Source organism: Elephas maximus, chromosome 3 (genome assembly GCF_024166365.1).
Source record: "Elephas maximus indicus isolate mEleMax1 chromosome 3, mEleMax1 primary haplotype, whole genome shotgun sequence".
Taxonomy (NCBI): domain Eukaryota; kingdom Metazoa; phylum Chordata; class Mammalia; order Proboscidea; family Elephantidae; genus Elephas; species Elephas maximus.
In genome coordinates this window covers 150,913,166-150,926,589 of record NC_064821.1, presented here as the reverse complement: position 1 = coordinate 150,926,589, position 13,424 = coordinate 150,913,166, and the positions used below count along the sequence as shown (strand labels likewise).

General features: G+C 36.9%; 1 protein-coding gene across 3 annotated transcripts in view; it reads left to right on the top strand.

Annotated features, from left to right (window-relative positions):
* The window catches only part of CDC7 (cell division cycle 7), a 35,916-nt gene that overhangs the window by 19,696 nt on the left and 2,796 nt on the right, over nucleotides 1-13,424 (top strand). For 2 of the 3 annotated variants that reach the window (XM_049879824.1, XM_049879825.1), the window contains exons 4-11: nucleotides 832-967; nucleotides 4,447-4,540; nucleotides 4,626-4,768; nucleotides 5,745-5,994; nucleotides 6,653-6,748; nucleotides 7,510-7,688; nucleotides 8,496-8,578; nucleotides 10,808-10,957. In XM_049879824.1, coding sequence (XP_049735781.1) covers nucleotides 832-967; nucleotides 4,447-4,540; nucleotides 4,626-4,768; nucleotides 5,745-5,994; nucleotides 6,653-6,748; nucleotides 7,510-7,688; nucleotides 8,496-8,578; nucleotides 10,808-10,957 — 1,131 coding nt within the window. The remainder of the gene's footprint in view (nucleotides 1-831; nucleotides 968-4,446; nucleotides 4,541-4,625; nucleotides 4,769-5,744; nucleotides 5,995-6,652; nucleotides 6,749-7,509; nucleotides 7,689-8,495; nucleotides 8,579-10,807; nucleotides 10,958-13,424) is intronic. The other variant, XM_049879826.1, reaches the window with a different exon arrangement.

The window sequence follows — 13,424 nt, the reverse complement described above, 5'->3', positions numbered from 1 at the left end:
CTAACCAAAAGGTTGGCAATTCAAATCCACGAGCCGTTCCCTTGGAAACTCTATGGGGCAGTTTTGCTCTGTCCTGTAGGGTTGCTATGAGTTGGAATCGACTCAACAGCAGTGGATTTTGTTTTTTTTTTAAGCACGTTAAAGGCTCTGAAGGTTTTATAGTAAAGCAATCTATTTAACTCGTTGTAATCAGTACTTATCAAACTTAATTGACCACCAAATCTTAACTTTTCAATTTAACATTATATTTAAAGGCCCTCATATTTTTGCAGGTTTTTTTCTTTTTCCCTGTAAAATTTATCATTCTAACAGACTAATACCTTGATCTTAAGAAAGTTCAAAGGATAATATTACAAAAAAATACTAGAATAGGTTGTGATAACCAAGTCAAACAGATTTACTGTGGAGTGTTGGCAAATTAACGTACCTGCTACAAATGTTAAGGAGCCCTGGTGGCATAGTGGTTAAGCCCTTGGCCGCTAACCAAAAGGTCGGCAGCTCAAACCTACCTGCTTCTCCTCAGGAGAAAGATGTGGCGATCTGTTTCCATAAAGAAGCCTTGGAAACCCTATGGGGCAGTTCTACTCTGTCCTCTAGGATTGCTATGAGTCGGAATCAATTCCACAGCAATGGGTTTGGTTTGTTTTTTGTTTTGATTCTACCGATGTTGAACTGAGGACAGTTAAGAATTTATTAAAAATTAAAAATGAATTTACTTACAGATGACTGATAATTTTGTGGGTTTCAGACAGTTTTTAGGATCTGTTTCAGTACTGTTTCATTAACATTTTAAAACATCAAATATGAAAAATCTAATAAATTGTTTTACAGGTACGTTCAGCTCTGTTTATTTGGCCACAGCACAGTTACAAGTAGGACCTGAAGAGAAAATTGCTCTAAAACACTTAATTCCAACAAGTCATCCTATAAGAATTGCGGCTGAACTTCAGTGCCTTACAGTAGCTGGGTAGGCAATTTAAAGATACTTGAACTAGTTGTATATAACTTATAAGATTTTTAAGTGAATGGTTACCAGGGATGATGAGATTGACCCTGAATTAAACATATCCTTCAGTCAGGTGTTTACAGTTCGGTAGCGTTTTTCTTCTAACCTAATCAATTTATATTGATTCTCTTAGAGTGGATTTCCCTAGAGGCCTAGCTTGACTTCCTGTTGTTTTACCACTTCTTTTTGTAACCTTCCTGCCAAATCATAAACCTGGGCTTCCATGGTCCAGATTTAACATAAAGTGTGAGGAATTCATATTTCATGTCTCCCTAATTATTATTGACATCCTTCATCTCATATTTTACTGAAAACAAGAGACTCATCTGGCATGTCATTCTTATTGGTCTCTTTGAGGAGTCATTCCTGTCACCATAAGGATATGATCTAGCATCTCTTGTCCTCCCTGAAGCACCCTCCTTCTTCCAGCTGCCCTATCATTTCTTTCCTCCCCTCACAGCCAGACTTTTCAAAAATTGTCTGTACATATTGTTTTCACTTCCACACCTTTTCGCTACACAATAAGTGTGGCTGCTCTCCTCTAGGGTAAACTGACACTACCTTAGTTAGAGTCACCCATGACTGCCATTTTACCAGTTCCTGTTCCTGTCTTAGGAACTCTCAGCGGCATTCAACATAATTGACTTGAACCATTGCCTTTTGCCACACCCTCTTGGTTTTCTTTCTGCCTCATTTGGTCTTTCATTTTCAGTATCCTTTGCCAGCTTTTCCTCTTCTACCTGACCCCTGAATGTTGGAGTTCCTCAATGCTTGATCCTGGGCTTTTTTTCTCTATATTCTTCCCTAGGTAGTATCATGCATTTCCACATGGCCTTAAATACATACTAATGTTTCCCAAAAGTATTTATGTATCCTCAGACCTCTTATCTTAACTGCAGATGTGTATATATCCACCTATTTGACATCTCAGACACCTCAAAACCTAATACGTCCAAAATGAGATTGTTAATCCACTCTCCTGCCCAAAAAACCCACAGCAATAACCTGTTCTCTCATCTGCCCAGCTCAGCAAATGGCACCACGACTTCCCTAGTTTTTCAGACAAAGAATCTAGAAATCAGTTCTCAATTTCTCTCCTAAACCACATCAATTGCCAAGTCCTGGCCGTTCTGCCTCCAAAGTATGTCTAAAAACCCATCCATTTCTTCTTATCTCCACTGCATAGTACCACCTTAGCCCAAGCCTAGACTACTTCTCTTCTTCCCTCTAATCCTATCATTGCACAACAGCCACGGTTATCTTTAAAATATAAATATACGTGTATAACATAAATTGGATAATATTAGTTCCACCACTTAAAGTGGTTCAAAGGTTTACCACTGTACTTTGGGGGAAAAAAAAATCTAAACCTTATCATGACCTTTTAAATTTCTGTTTAACCAAGGGCTTGCTTACCTCTCTGTCTCTCACTACGTTACCTCACGCCAGTCTTCCCACCTCTCTCACTATCCAGCTTCTTTAGTTCCTCAAATTTGTCTCAGGAGCTTTCTTACCGTGGAGCCACTGCACATGCCGTTTCCCCATCTGGAAGACCGCACCCGGTCTTTGTGTGCTGACTCATCTTTCTGATCTCAGCAAGAGTGGCACTGCTTCAAAGTGGTCTTCTATGAATTAAATTAGACCCTCCTATTTTTCATTGGTGGCATAGTGGTTAAGTGCTATGGCTGTTAACCAAGAGGTTGGCAGTTCAAATCCGCCAGGTGCTCCTTGGAAATGCTATGGGGCAGTTCTACTCTGTCCTGTAGGATCGCTATGAGTCGGAATCGACTCGACAGCACTGGGTTTTTTTGGTTTATTTTTCGTTGCCACAGCACCTTTTAATTTCTTTCAAAACCCTTATCCTAATTTGCCATCATTTGTTACCTTGCTTGTTTTCTGTATTGTCCACTAGGTAATAAACTCCACGAGCGCAGAAATCATATTAATTTTATTCACCTTTGCATTCCTAATGATTAACATAGTGTCTGACACTTGGCAGTGCTCACAAAGTATTGAATGAATGAACGAACTAATTCGCTGTTCTACTCCTCTGTTTATTATAGATGATGAGATGGCAGCCTCTCTAAGGCATGATTACATGAATTCTAGTCCTCTCTAATAAGGTCCTTTCTTCCTTTTCCCACACTTTCAGTATCTCCATCTACCACTTTTCCTTTCCCTGTGCCTCAAAAAAGTACATGTTACACTGAGTCTTCATCTGATCTTCCTGCCCTTCTAGCTCTCAGAGTGTTTTTTCTTCTTGCCCTTGCCAGATATTTCAGGCAAATTGCCTTTATGCTTTGCTTCCATTGTATCATATTTTCCCTGCTGAAATTTTGTTTTGCCTCTTCCTTTGCACTTAAATGCTCTCTGAAATATTACCAGGTAATTGCTTTTTACCAAACCAAAAGCCTTCCCTCAGTCCTTTTTCTCTTTGAGCTCCACGTTGATCACCCTTTCCTTTAAAACATCTCACTTTGGTGATGTCCCTATCTGAGCTTTTTGTCCCTTCTTCCTTATTTTTCTGTCCAACTTTAGACTTTTTCCAAGGCACAGTTTTCTCTTTTCTCTACTCATTTTCACAGCTTTAGGCATCAGTTCTCTGCACATACTCAACACTGACTTCTTACCTGATTTTTCACTTAAACTTTAATCCCCTATCTAGGTATCTCTATCAAAATGGTGAGTTTTTCAGTTAGATGCTTCTTTTCCTGGTTTCTCTACTTATTTTGTTGTTATCCTCATTCTTTTACTCACTCAAGCTCAAATCCATGAAAATAACTTTACCCCATTTTCCTCATAAATTTATGAGGCTGTACAGCATAGTGGTTAAGAGTGTAGGTCTGGAGCACACTGCCGGGATTCAAATCCTGGCTCTGTGACTGACTCATTGACCCTGGGGAAGTTCCTTAACTTCTCTGTGCCTCAATTTCCTCATCTGTAAAAGGGGGATGGGGTGATAGCACCTACCTCAAGGGTTGTTCTGAAGGCTAAAGAAGTTTGTTAGTATGTATGAAGTCTTTAGAACAGAGTTTGGCATATGGTGAATGCTTAATAAATGCCAGCAATTACTGTTATTTTTAAATGTATTTATTACCATGATCATCTTATCTGCTATGTCCTGATAATTCACTCTTGTTATTCAACCTTTTGTTCTCATACTGCCATGTCCCCAGTTAAAACTATAATTATTTCATACTTGAATTATTGTAGTAACCTTATAAGTGGTGCTTTTTTTTTTTTTTTTTTAAGAAAACAGTCTCCTTGTGCCAGTCAGTTAAATGTGCATATATCCTATATGGTGATGATTTTAGCTTAGTTTTCTAGCATTATTTATGTATCGCTAAAATTATGTTTTAGGAAAAAAAAAAAAAAAACAGGAATAAAGTTTCAGTTCGTTTGACCTTTTCTCTAAAGTTTATTTTGTATTTTTCCACTAGGGGGCAAGACAACGTCATGGGAGTAAAATACTGCTTTAGGGAAAACGACCATGTGGTTATCGCTATGCCATATTTGGAGCATGAGTCCTTTTTGGTGGGTTTGAGTATTTCTTGAGTTTTCATTACCTAAATATTTAATCAAAAACAATTTTATGACTTCATTCATAACTTTATTTTAGGACATTTTGAATTCTCTTTCTTTTCAAGAAGTGCGGGAATATATGTTTAATTTGTTCAGAGCTTTGAAACGCATTCATCAGTTCGGTATTGTTCACCGTGATGTTAAGCCCAGCAATTTTTTATACAATAGGCGCCTGAAAAAGTGAGTATGAAAAGTTACCAGAAAATATTTATACTTGAAGATTGTGGGGACCATGTCTTACTCATAGAGCATACTGAACAGATTATTTATTTCACATTTTCATTGTGATTGGGGAAGAGACATACCGTGAGAAAACAAAATTGTATTAGCAAAGCAGTATGCATATATCGTGCGGCCATACCGTGACTCAGTGGAAATTCACTGAGCTAAAAGTCAGGAGATTTAGAAAGGGTCTAGTTCTATTTGGCCTTATGCATGTCTTTTATCTCTGAGCTTCATTTTTGTTTCCTAGTAAATGAGGAGATTGAGCCATGTGATAGCTGATTTTCTGTTTCAACACTAAGTTCTGTTTTTATGTATATTTTTATGTTGATTATATACATACAGGTATTGTAAGTTGAAAATTACTTAAATATTGCTGTTTATACAGTGGATTGATCATGTTGAGTATGATTAAGAACAGAACTATAACTTACTCTTTTGACTTTTATACCCTGGCTTTTTTCTACCTTCTTTAGTTAAATCAGATTTTAAAACCATAATTTTAGTTTATTTCTTTTAAGCTTTTTAATTAGAATTTATATACTATGATGCCATCTCTGCCACCGCCAGAGAGCGAAGTATTGTGCTTGCATTCCTCTTCTGCCTTATCAGTGGCAGATCATTGGAAAAAGAAAAGATTTATTGGTTTATTGACTGACTGGAATGCATCTTCCCTTAATTTTAACCCTAAAACCAAAAAACCAAACCTTTGCCATCTAGTCGGTTCCAACTCATAAAAGACCCTATAATTAGCTATGAAATGCTTACTTTGCCTGGAAAACTTGTTTTTCTTTTCTTTTTTCAGGGTCTGACAAATTCTTAATTGATCTCCTCAAAAATTACAATTTCTTATGAATATGGTTTGAGAGTATTATGATGTTACTAAAGCTTTGATTGTTATAACTAAAAAAAATTGCTTAATTTTGTTTCTTAGGTACGCCTTGGTAGACTTTGGTTTGGCCCAAGGAACTCATGATACGAAAATAGAGCTTCTCAAATTTGTCCAGTCTGAAGCTCAGCAGGAAAGTTCTTCACAAAATAAGTCCCACATAATCACAGGAAACAAGATTTCATTGAGTGGCCCGGCACCTAAAGAGCCGGATCAGCAGCCCATCACAAAAACGTCTGTTAAAAGGCCCTACACAAGTGCACAAATTCAGATTAAACAAGGAAAAGATGGAAAGGTTCTGCCTCTTTTATTTCTTAAGTGCTAACACTGTTTCAGAAATGTACTCTTTCATCCAACAGAGGGTGATATAATACTAGGATAGTACTTGCAATTAAAAAAAAAAAAAAATTTTTTTTTTTAACATTTGTTATGTGTTCAGTTGATTAGATTTTCACAAAGTTTGTACTGAATCATTTTGCTTCCTGTTTCAAAACTGAAATTGGTAGATTTATAATATCTTTGTTACCATGTATCACAAAATTAGATGACAAAATGGGAAAATAATATATTTTCTCTGCATGTTAAAAAGTTCAGATTAATTATCCTTTTCAAAAAGAAGCAGTAGCTAATAGGGGAAAAATTCTAAAGTGTCTATCTCCATTTTAGCTGCACAGCAAAATGTAATAATATCCATGCAGGTGTGTTTTTTTTTTTTTTTTTTTAATTTTTTAGGTATATATATTTGTGGGCTATGATAACATTGTGTGGGTGTTAAGAGTTCTGTCTAGACTATTTTCTCCTTTCACAGAAGTGTTTTTGGTGCCTGAGAATGACTTGGATGCAGCTGTTTTTGTTTTATGTCACTTAACTCTTTCAAAACTATGGCAGAGTACAGCTGGCAGAAAGTGTTACAGATATAATCCTTATTTTCCTTGTTTTTGTTGGTATTGTAGGAGGGATCTGTAGGCCTTTCTGTCCAGCGCTCTGTTTTTGGAGAAAGAAATTTCAATATACACAGCTCCATTTCACATGAGAGCCCTGCAGTGAAAGTAAGTAATGTAGCTTAATAGTGCAATGATCAGTCAGTCGTACCTTGAAGACCATTTAGGTAATGACTGGGTTAGCATTTATTATCCGCAATTTTTAAAAAGTAGAATTTTGCTTTGGCACAGGGTATTACTGCTTAGAGCATTGAGCTAAACCTTTTGTTTCCCCCAGCTCTTTCCTGAATTGTTCTGGTAGAATTTTTCATCATTTTTGGTTAGCTAACTGTTATTGCTCTTCCACTCAAGGAACATTTAGAACATTAAGGTCTTTTCTCTCATTACTGGCTAGAATGTGAGCTCCCATCACCTAACACAGCTCTGACACACAGTTAATTGCATAAAAATATTTGTAAATTTAACAAATTGTCATTAGCAGTAGATGTTTCTAAATGTTCTGTGACAGCTAGACAGCATGAGCAACAAATTGAAACTCTGATTTTAGCCAATGTAATTGTGCAGTCTACAGTTCTGAAATGGAGTTAGACACTAGAACGTAACTGTTTTATACTCCTGTAAATATATCAGGAAACTTGCCAATGAAGTATAAGTCAACTATTTACCAAATTAGGACAATTAGTAAATTTTAATGAAACTTTATTCCACAGAAAAACCTTAAAATTTTAATAGAGAACTGTTTTTTTCACAATCATATGGCACATCCAGCAGCTTTAAAAGTGATGCTTCCACTACTGGTTTTTGCCATGGCAGCATTGGAAGGCATGGTAAAAATCATGAAAACAGAAAATGTGACTCTTCTTTTACAGCTTATGAAGCAGTCAAAAACTGTGGATATATTTTCTAGAAAGTTAGCAACAAAAAAGAAGGCTATTTCTACAAAAGTTATGAACAGTGGTGTGATGAGGAAAACTACCACTTCTTGCCCAGCTAACCCAACCTGCGACTGTTACGCAACAGATAAAGTTTGCAGCATATGCCTTTCAAGGTAACGTGCTTTGATGGTGCTATAAAATCACCAGCGTATTGTCAGACAAGATTAGAAATTTCATTGAATCTGGTGTGCAGTTGAATAGTTGAGTGAAAGGGAACAGGACAAGTCTGTGAACTACACAGACGCTGATGGCGGAGCTGTACCTTGAAAGACAGATCATAGCTTTTGTCATATGTTGTTCATTTGACATGCACATGCTCTTTGGAAAACACATTTGCTGTTATATGCAGATAATTTTGAAAAGGGGAAATAGCTTTTTTGGAACCATACAATCTCACATTTTTCTTGCTGATGTAATCTTTTCTGTTTTTCTTTATTCCTGTCTGTGTGGAATAAACAGAACCAAATAATGGAGCTCCTCTCTCACTCCCACCTCCGACTTTTTGCCTCATAAATATCTACCTCTCCTTCAAGACTTGGCTTTCATTAAGCCTTTTCTGATTAATTCAATTGCATAAGTGAATAAGTATATCAGTAATTAATCATTCCAAACTGAAATTATTTTTTTATACCTCAGAATACCTATTTTATTTTTCTATTATGGCTCTCATTATCTACTTCCTCTTTTTATGCTTGGAAGTTGGCCTTAAAACTTTTCTGGCATAAAACCAGGGAACTAATGGGGAGGGGGGAGCAAACATAAAATCTAGGATATTCAGCACCCAGGATTATCATTTGCATTATAATAACTTTAAGTAGATGCCAAGTTAAAATTTACTGTAAACTAAATAAATGTTATTTTTTTAGTCTTAAGTGTTAAACTTTCACATGACTAGAAAAATCTCATTTCTTTATCATAAGGCGGCAACAAGTTGCCCCGAGGGCAGGTACACCAGGATTCAGAGCACCAGAGGTCTTGACCAAGTGCCCTAATCAAACTACAGGTATGCTGCAGTGGAACTACAGAACCTAATTCAAATTGGATTGTCCCAGATATATTTTGTTCCTTGGTCATTGTCTGGTATGACTAATAGTTGTGCTCTTCTACTTTTAATTAAGTTATGCAAGCATGTCTAGCAGTGTGGCGTTCCCGTTTTTGAGATATTACTGTTCTTTATGGAAGTTTCCAATACTAAAATTAGTGTTACTTTCTTTTACATTTGTTTTCTGTAGGTTGCATTTTGTGTATCTGCTTACAAGATGATCTTACCAGGAATTTTGTTAATATCACCTTTGTGGTGGTATATTTAGTAGTTTTTGCAACTTGTTTAAGGCTTAGAGCATTTCATTTGTTTGCATGATACATCAAAAGTCTTCTGTGATGCAGATATTGTTTTGTGTATGATTATATTATTCGACATGGTGAAAACAGTATAATAATGGCATTAGTAGATTTTTGAAAAAGAAAAAAGGTCTTCTTTAGTTTAGAAAGTGGTCATGTAACCAGAACCTAGTAGAGGTCATATTGAGTAGATGATTCCTGCTATTCACTTGGATTATGGGTTTTAAGGAAATGTATTTAGTACATACGTGTTTACTCTGTAAATGATACAAAAATGCATAAGCCAGTCTGCTTGCACTCTAGTCAGGATGCACTCCCAAATTTGGTAATCTGTGGAGTACAATGATAAACTTTTATACAAAGCATTCTAGGGTTAGGTCTAACTAACCTAACCTGAGGGATTATGGAAAGAAATTCATGAAAGAGAAGACCACCGAGATGAGAATGTAAATTGGTGTGGGAGGTTGGCACTGAGACATGAGCAGCAAAACTCAAGTTCCTCTCAAGAAACAGCATGGTCTAGTCATGCAGGAGACTAAAAGTTTAGTGTTGCTAGAATATAAGGTACGAGTCCAGGAATGGTGAAAATTAAGCTTGGAGAAAGGGGTAGACAAGGTCAGATCATACTTCTTAAAGAGCTTGGACTATATTCTGTAGGTGTTGGAAAGTTATTCAAGGGAAAGAAATGGCAATGTTGGACTCGAGGTAGATCATTCTGGCAGGTGTGCAGAGAGAGTGTATTTTGGAGAGTGGTGGTCTGCAGTGGTCTAGGTGAGAGATGATAAAAGCCTAAATGAAGGGTTGGTAGTAGGAATGGAAAGGTGAAGGATTGGAGAGGCAGAGCTTGGTGGGTAATTAGATGTGGGATTTTGGGTAAGGGGTGGTGAGAGGAAAAGGCATCTAGGATGTTACCAGATTTCTAGCTTAGGGGACTTAAATGAGTACTAGTAACCAAAATGGAAAATAAAGGAGGTTTAACTGGTTTATAGGGAAAATTAAGGTTGGTTTGAGGAATAATGAGTTTCAGATATTTGTGGGATATCCAGATAGAGATGTCTAGTGGAATGAAAGTAAGTCTGAAGCTCAGGGAAGGTGGGAACGCATTTGGGCTGGAAATACAGTTGCATGTGATCATTATACACATGGTAGTTAAAGGCGTGAGGTGGATGGGGACCCATCAGGGAGAGTATACAGAGAAAGAGGTCAGTACTCTGGGGAGGGAATGTCAGTACTGAAGGCCGGGGAGAAAACATCAAAGGATCAGTCAGAGGTGTAAAGGGAACGAAAAAGGCAGGCGATACAATGGCCAAAGGAGTAGCGCAAATGATTTCATGATGCTGGGAGGTCAACACCTAGGAGAGAATGTCCCCAAAAAGAAGAAAAAAAAGAAGAGCTTTTTTACATGAGGCTGAGCTGGTCCTAATTTTATCTGCCAGAATTGTAGGGATTAGAGTTTCTATAGCAATAGTTGGAGTTAGCGCATGATTGAAGAAAAGTTTCTGATGTTCCGTACTTTTCACTGAAATGAAAACTTTTACTACTTATAGTGTATGATTCCTGGGTAGCACCCCAAGTTTTGCCCACATAGCTATTTTTGAATTTCCTTTGATCTTATAAAGTGTGTGTTAGTGTTTTCTAACAATGAAATATTCTTTTAAACTTACTAGCATGTTACTGAAGAAAGAGAGCATTGTATTTTATATTAAGGATCTAGATCAGGAATTCTCAGGCCTGACTGCATTAAAATCACCTGAGGAACTTGGGGTTGAGAATGACATCAGAAATTTTGAAGGTTCTCAGGGTGATTCTAATACATAGTAAAATGAGAACTACTGATTGAGATGATCAAATTGTAGATAAGGGAGTTTTAAAAGTTTGTTTTCTGTTGCAGCAATTGACATGTGGTCTGCAGGTGTCATATTCCTGTCTCTGCTTAGTGGGCGATACCCATTTTACAAAGCAAGCGATGATTTAACTGCTTTGGCTCAAATTATGACTGTTCGTGGATCCAGGGAAACTATCCAGGCTGCTAAGACTTTTGGTAAGCAGTTTTATATTACAGACCAAAAGAAATGCCTTTGATTATTTCCTACAAATCACTTGATAAATTATTACAAAATTCTCTTTACAAATAAACATATTCTTATGTCCATAAAGTTCTCTAAACTTAGGGAGAAAGTTTCTCAGTTGGTTGAAAATAAATTGCATTTGTATAAGAAACCAGTTTAACATTACTTAAAATTTATCTTCATTCTCTACATATAATCCTTCAAACTTATCAGACACAAAGTACTGCATTGCTCCAGTATTTAAAGTTTAGAATTATAGCCTTAAACAAAAGACTAAGGCATAAAATTTTAACTCCCTGTAATTGTGATTTGACATTATTACAGGAATATTTTAATAATAATTTTTTTTGTGTGGGTGTATATTCATTAAGCATCAGGTGCCCTGCTTGGTGTTGAGTATGGAATAGCCCTGGCCTTAAATGATATTAGTCTATACCAACAAGTAAACAGTTAAGTACAACGCAGTATAAAAGACAGCAGTGGGGAAGAGAATAGAATGTGTTATAGTTGTCAGGCTCCTTAGGGTTAGGATAGCAGAAAAGAGAAATGAACAGAATATTTTTACTGAAGTAAGAATATATTGGACATGGGAAGTCATCTCCTTAGCCACATGAGTTCTTGTTTCTCAAGATTAGGATGTGCAGTGTACTTCATAGTGGACCTGAGAATTATCTCAGCCTTGCTCTGGCCAGCAACCTGAACTCTTGTGCCATTCCTGTGTTTATTCTCAAGCATAATTATAATTAATATTTTCCAAAGAGTGGATGTCATTGAGTTGGCTTGCAGCCACACCATATGGAGCACCTCCACGGGACAAAGGTTCAGTGAACCCACCTCATAAGTAGCTGGACTACCTTGTACCCAACCCCAGGATCAGTGGGTCTTAACCAGGGGTACATTTCAAAATTATCTGAGGCACTTCAAGAAATACATATGGTTGTCCCACCCCGCTTCTTCCTGGAAAATGAGATTCAGAAAAATACAGTCTTGAGAAGGGTCAGACTTATTAATTTGAAAAAAAAGTGATTGTGACCAAGAACTACTTCTGGTTAAGAATCACTGCTGGGGACTAATCATCCCTTGCTCATGCACCAATGCCATGTAATATACCAGGAAGACTTTGTGGTGATTGTGAAGAAAGGCCCATGATAGAGGCTTACCAGAAAATGTTTCTGTAGCGCAGTGAACGCACGGTTACAGCGTAGATTTTTATCTCGTACCTATCATAAGAAAATTTTGTTTGTGAACAGTAAACTGAAATAATCCAGGCGCGTAAGGAGAAAATGACCGTGAATGAAAAGCATCTTAGAAATGGTGTTCTTACAGAAGTCTGTTTTATTCTCAATTGAGAAAACGTTCATCCAGTATCGAATAACTTTGAGACATTTATGAACATGAAGTTTATCAGCCAACACAAAACCATTATGTTGAAGAGTTTATATCTCCCCCATCTATAGTCAAAATTACAATGAAGGCCAACAGGGAAAGTACAATTTCTGATACAAAATCCCCCAGGGCAAGCACCATGATAGCAGGCAAGGGCTTTTAGAGATTTACCATCGTAATGCTGTTTATCATATTTTAAAAAACAGTATTGCCGTATAGGACTTGTCTGTGCTTTATCAGTATGACTTAATGTAGTTATTTCAGTCAGATCTTACTATAATTTTGGGCTAAGTGCAGAAGACTGCACATTTCGACAACCACAAGCTATAAGTGTCCCCCCGTTATGGTCCAAAGAAATGACATGCCAGAGGTTAGCAGAGCAAGTACTTGTACTTCTCTTGCCTTGTGTCTAACCTGCCTCACTGCCCTGAACCCTTGGAACTGGCCCCATAGTAAATTGTCATTAAGTGCTTCTTGAATTGTGTCAAATAAATTCAAAAGAAAAACCTTGAGCCAAAAAAAAAAAATGCCTGACACATAGTAGCCTGTAACAAGATACTTTTTCATTGGCTGTGTTAGTTTAAATTATTTTCCATGACTGTGTTTAATGAACCCTCTCTTTGGCCATGTAAAAGTATCAAACTAACAAATAATGTAGGCCTCTTAAGTGGGTTGAAGAGATGCTATAACATAAATTGTAAATTATTGCATGACTTCAGAGTAACCTAATAAATGGAGTAAAGCTGTATTACTATTCTCCTCTGGCTATGACTTTCTTTCGGAAAAGAGTAGGTTTAAAAGTAAAAAAGGATTGGCATATTACACCTCAACAAGCTTAGTTTTTGGCCATTTGTGTCCTTTGGCCCTTCCCTGCCTGCCCCCCCCCCTTTTTTTTCTGCGTTAGGGTACCAGTCCACTAATCAGGTAACTTTTTATAATCCAAAGTTAGATTTATTGCTTTGTTTACAATTCACATACCCTAGACATTAATCTAAATGCTGTCAACTCATTGATTAGAGCCACGTTTCTGTTTTAAAAAAGAAATATAAGGTG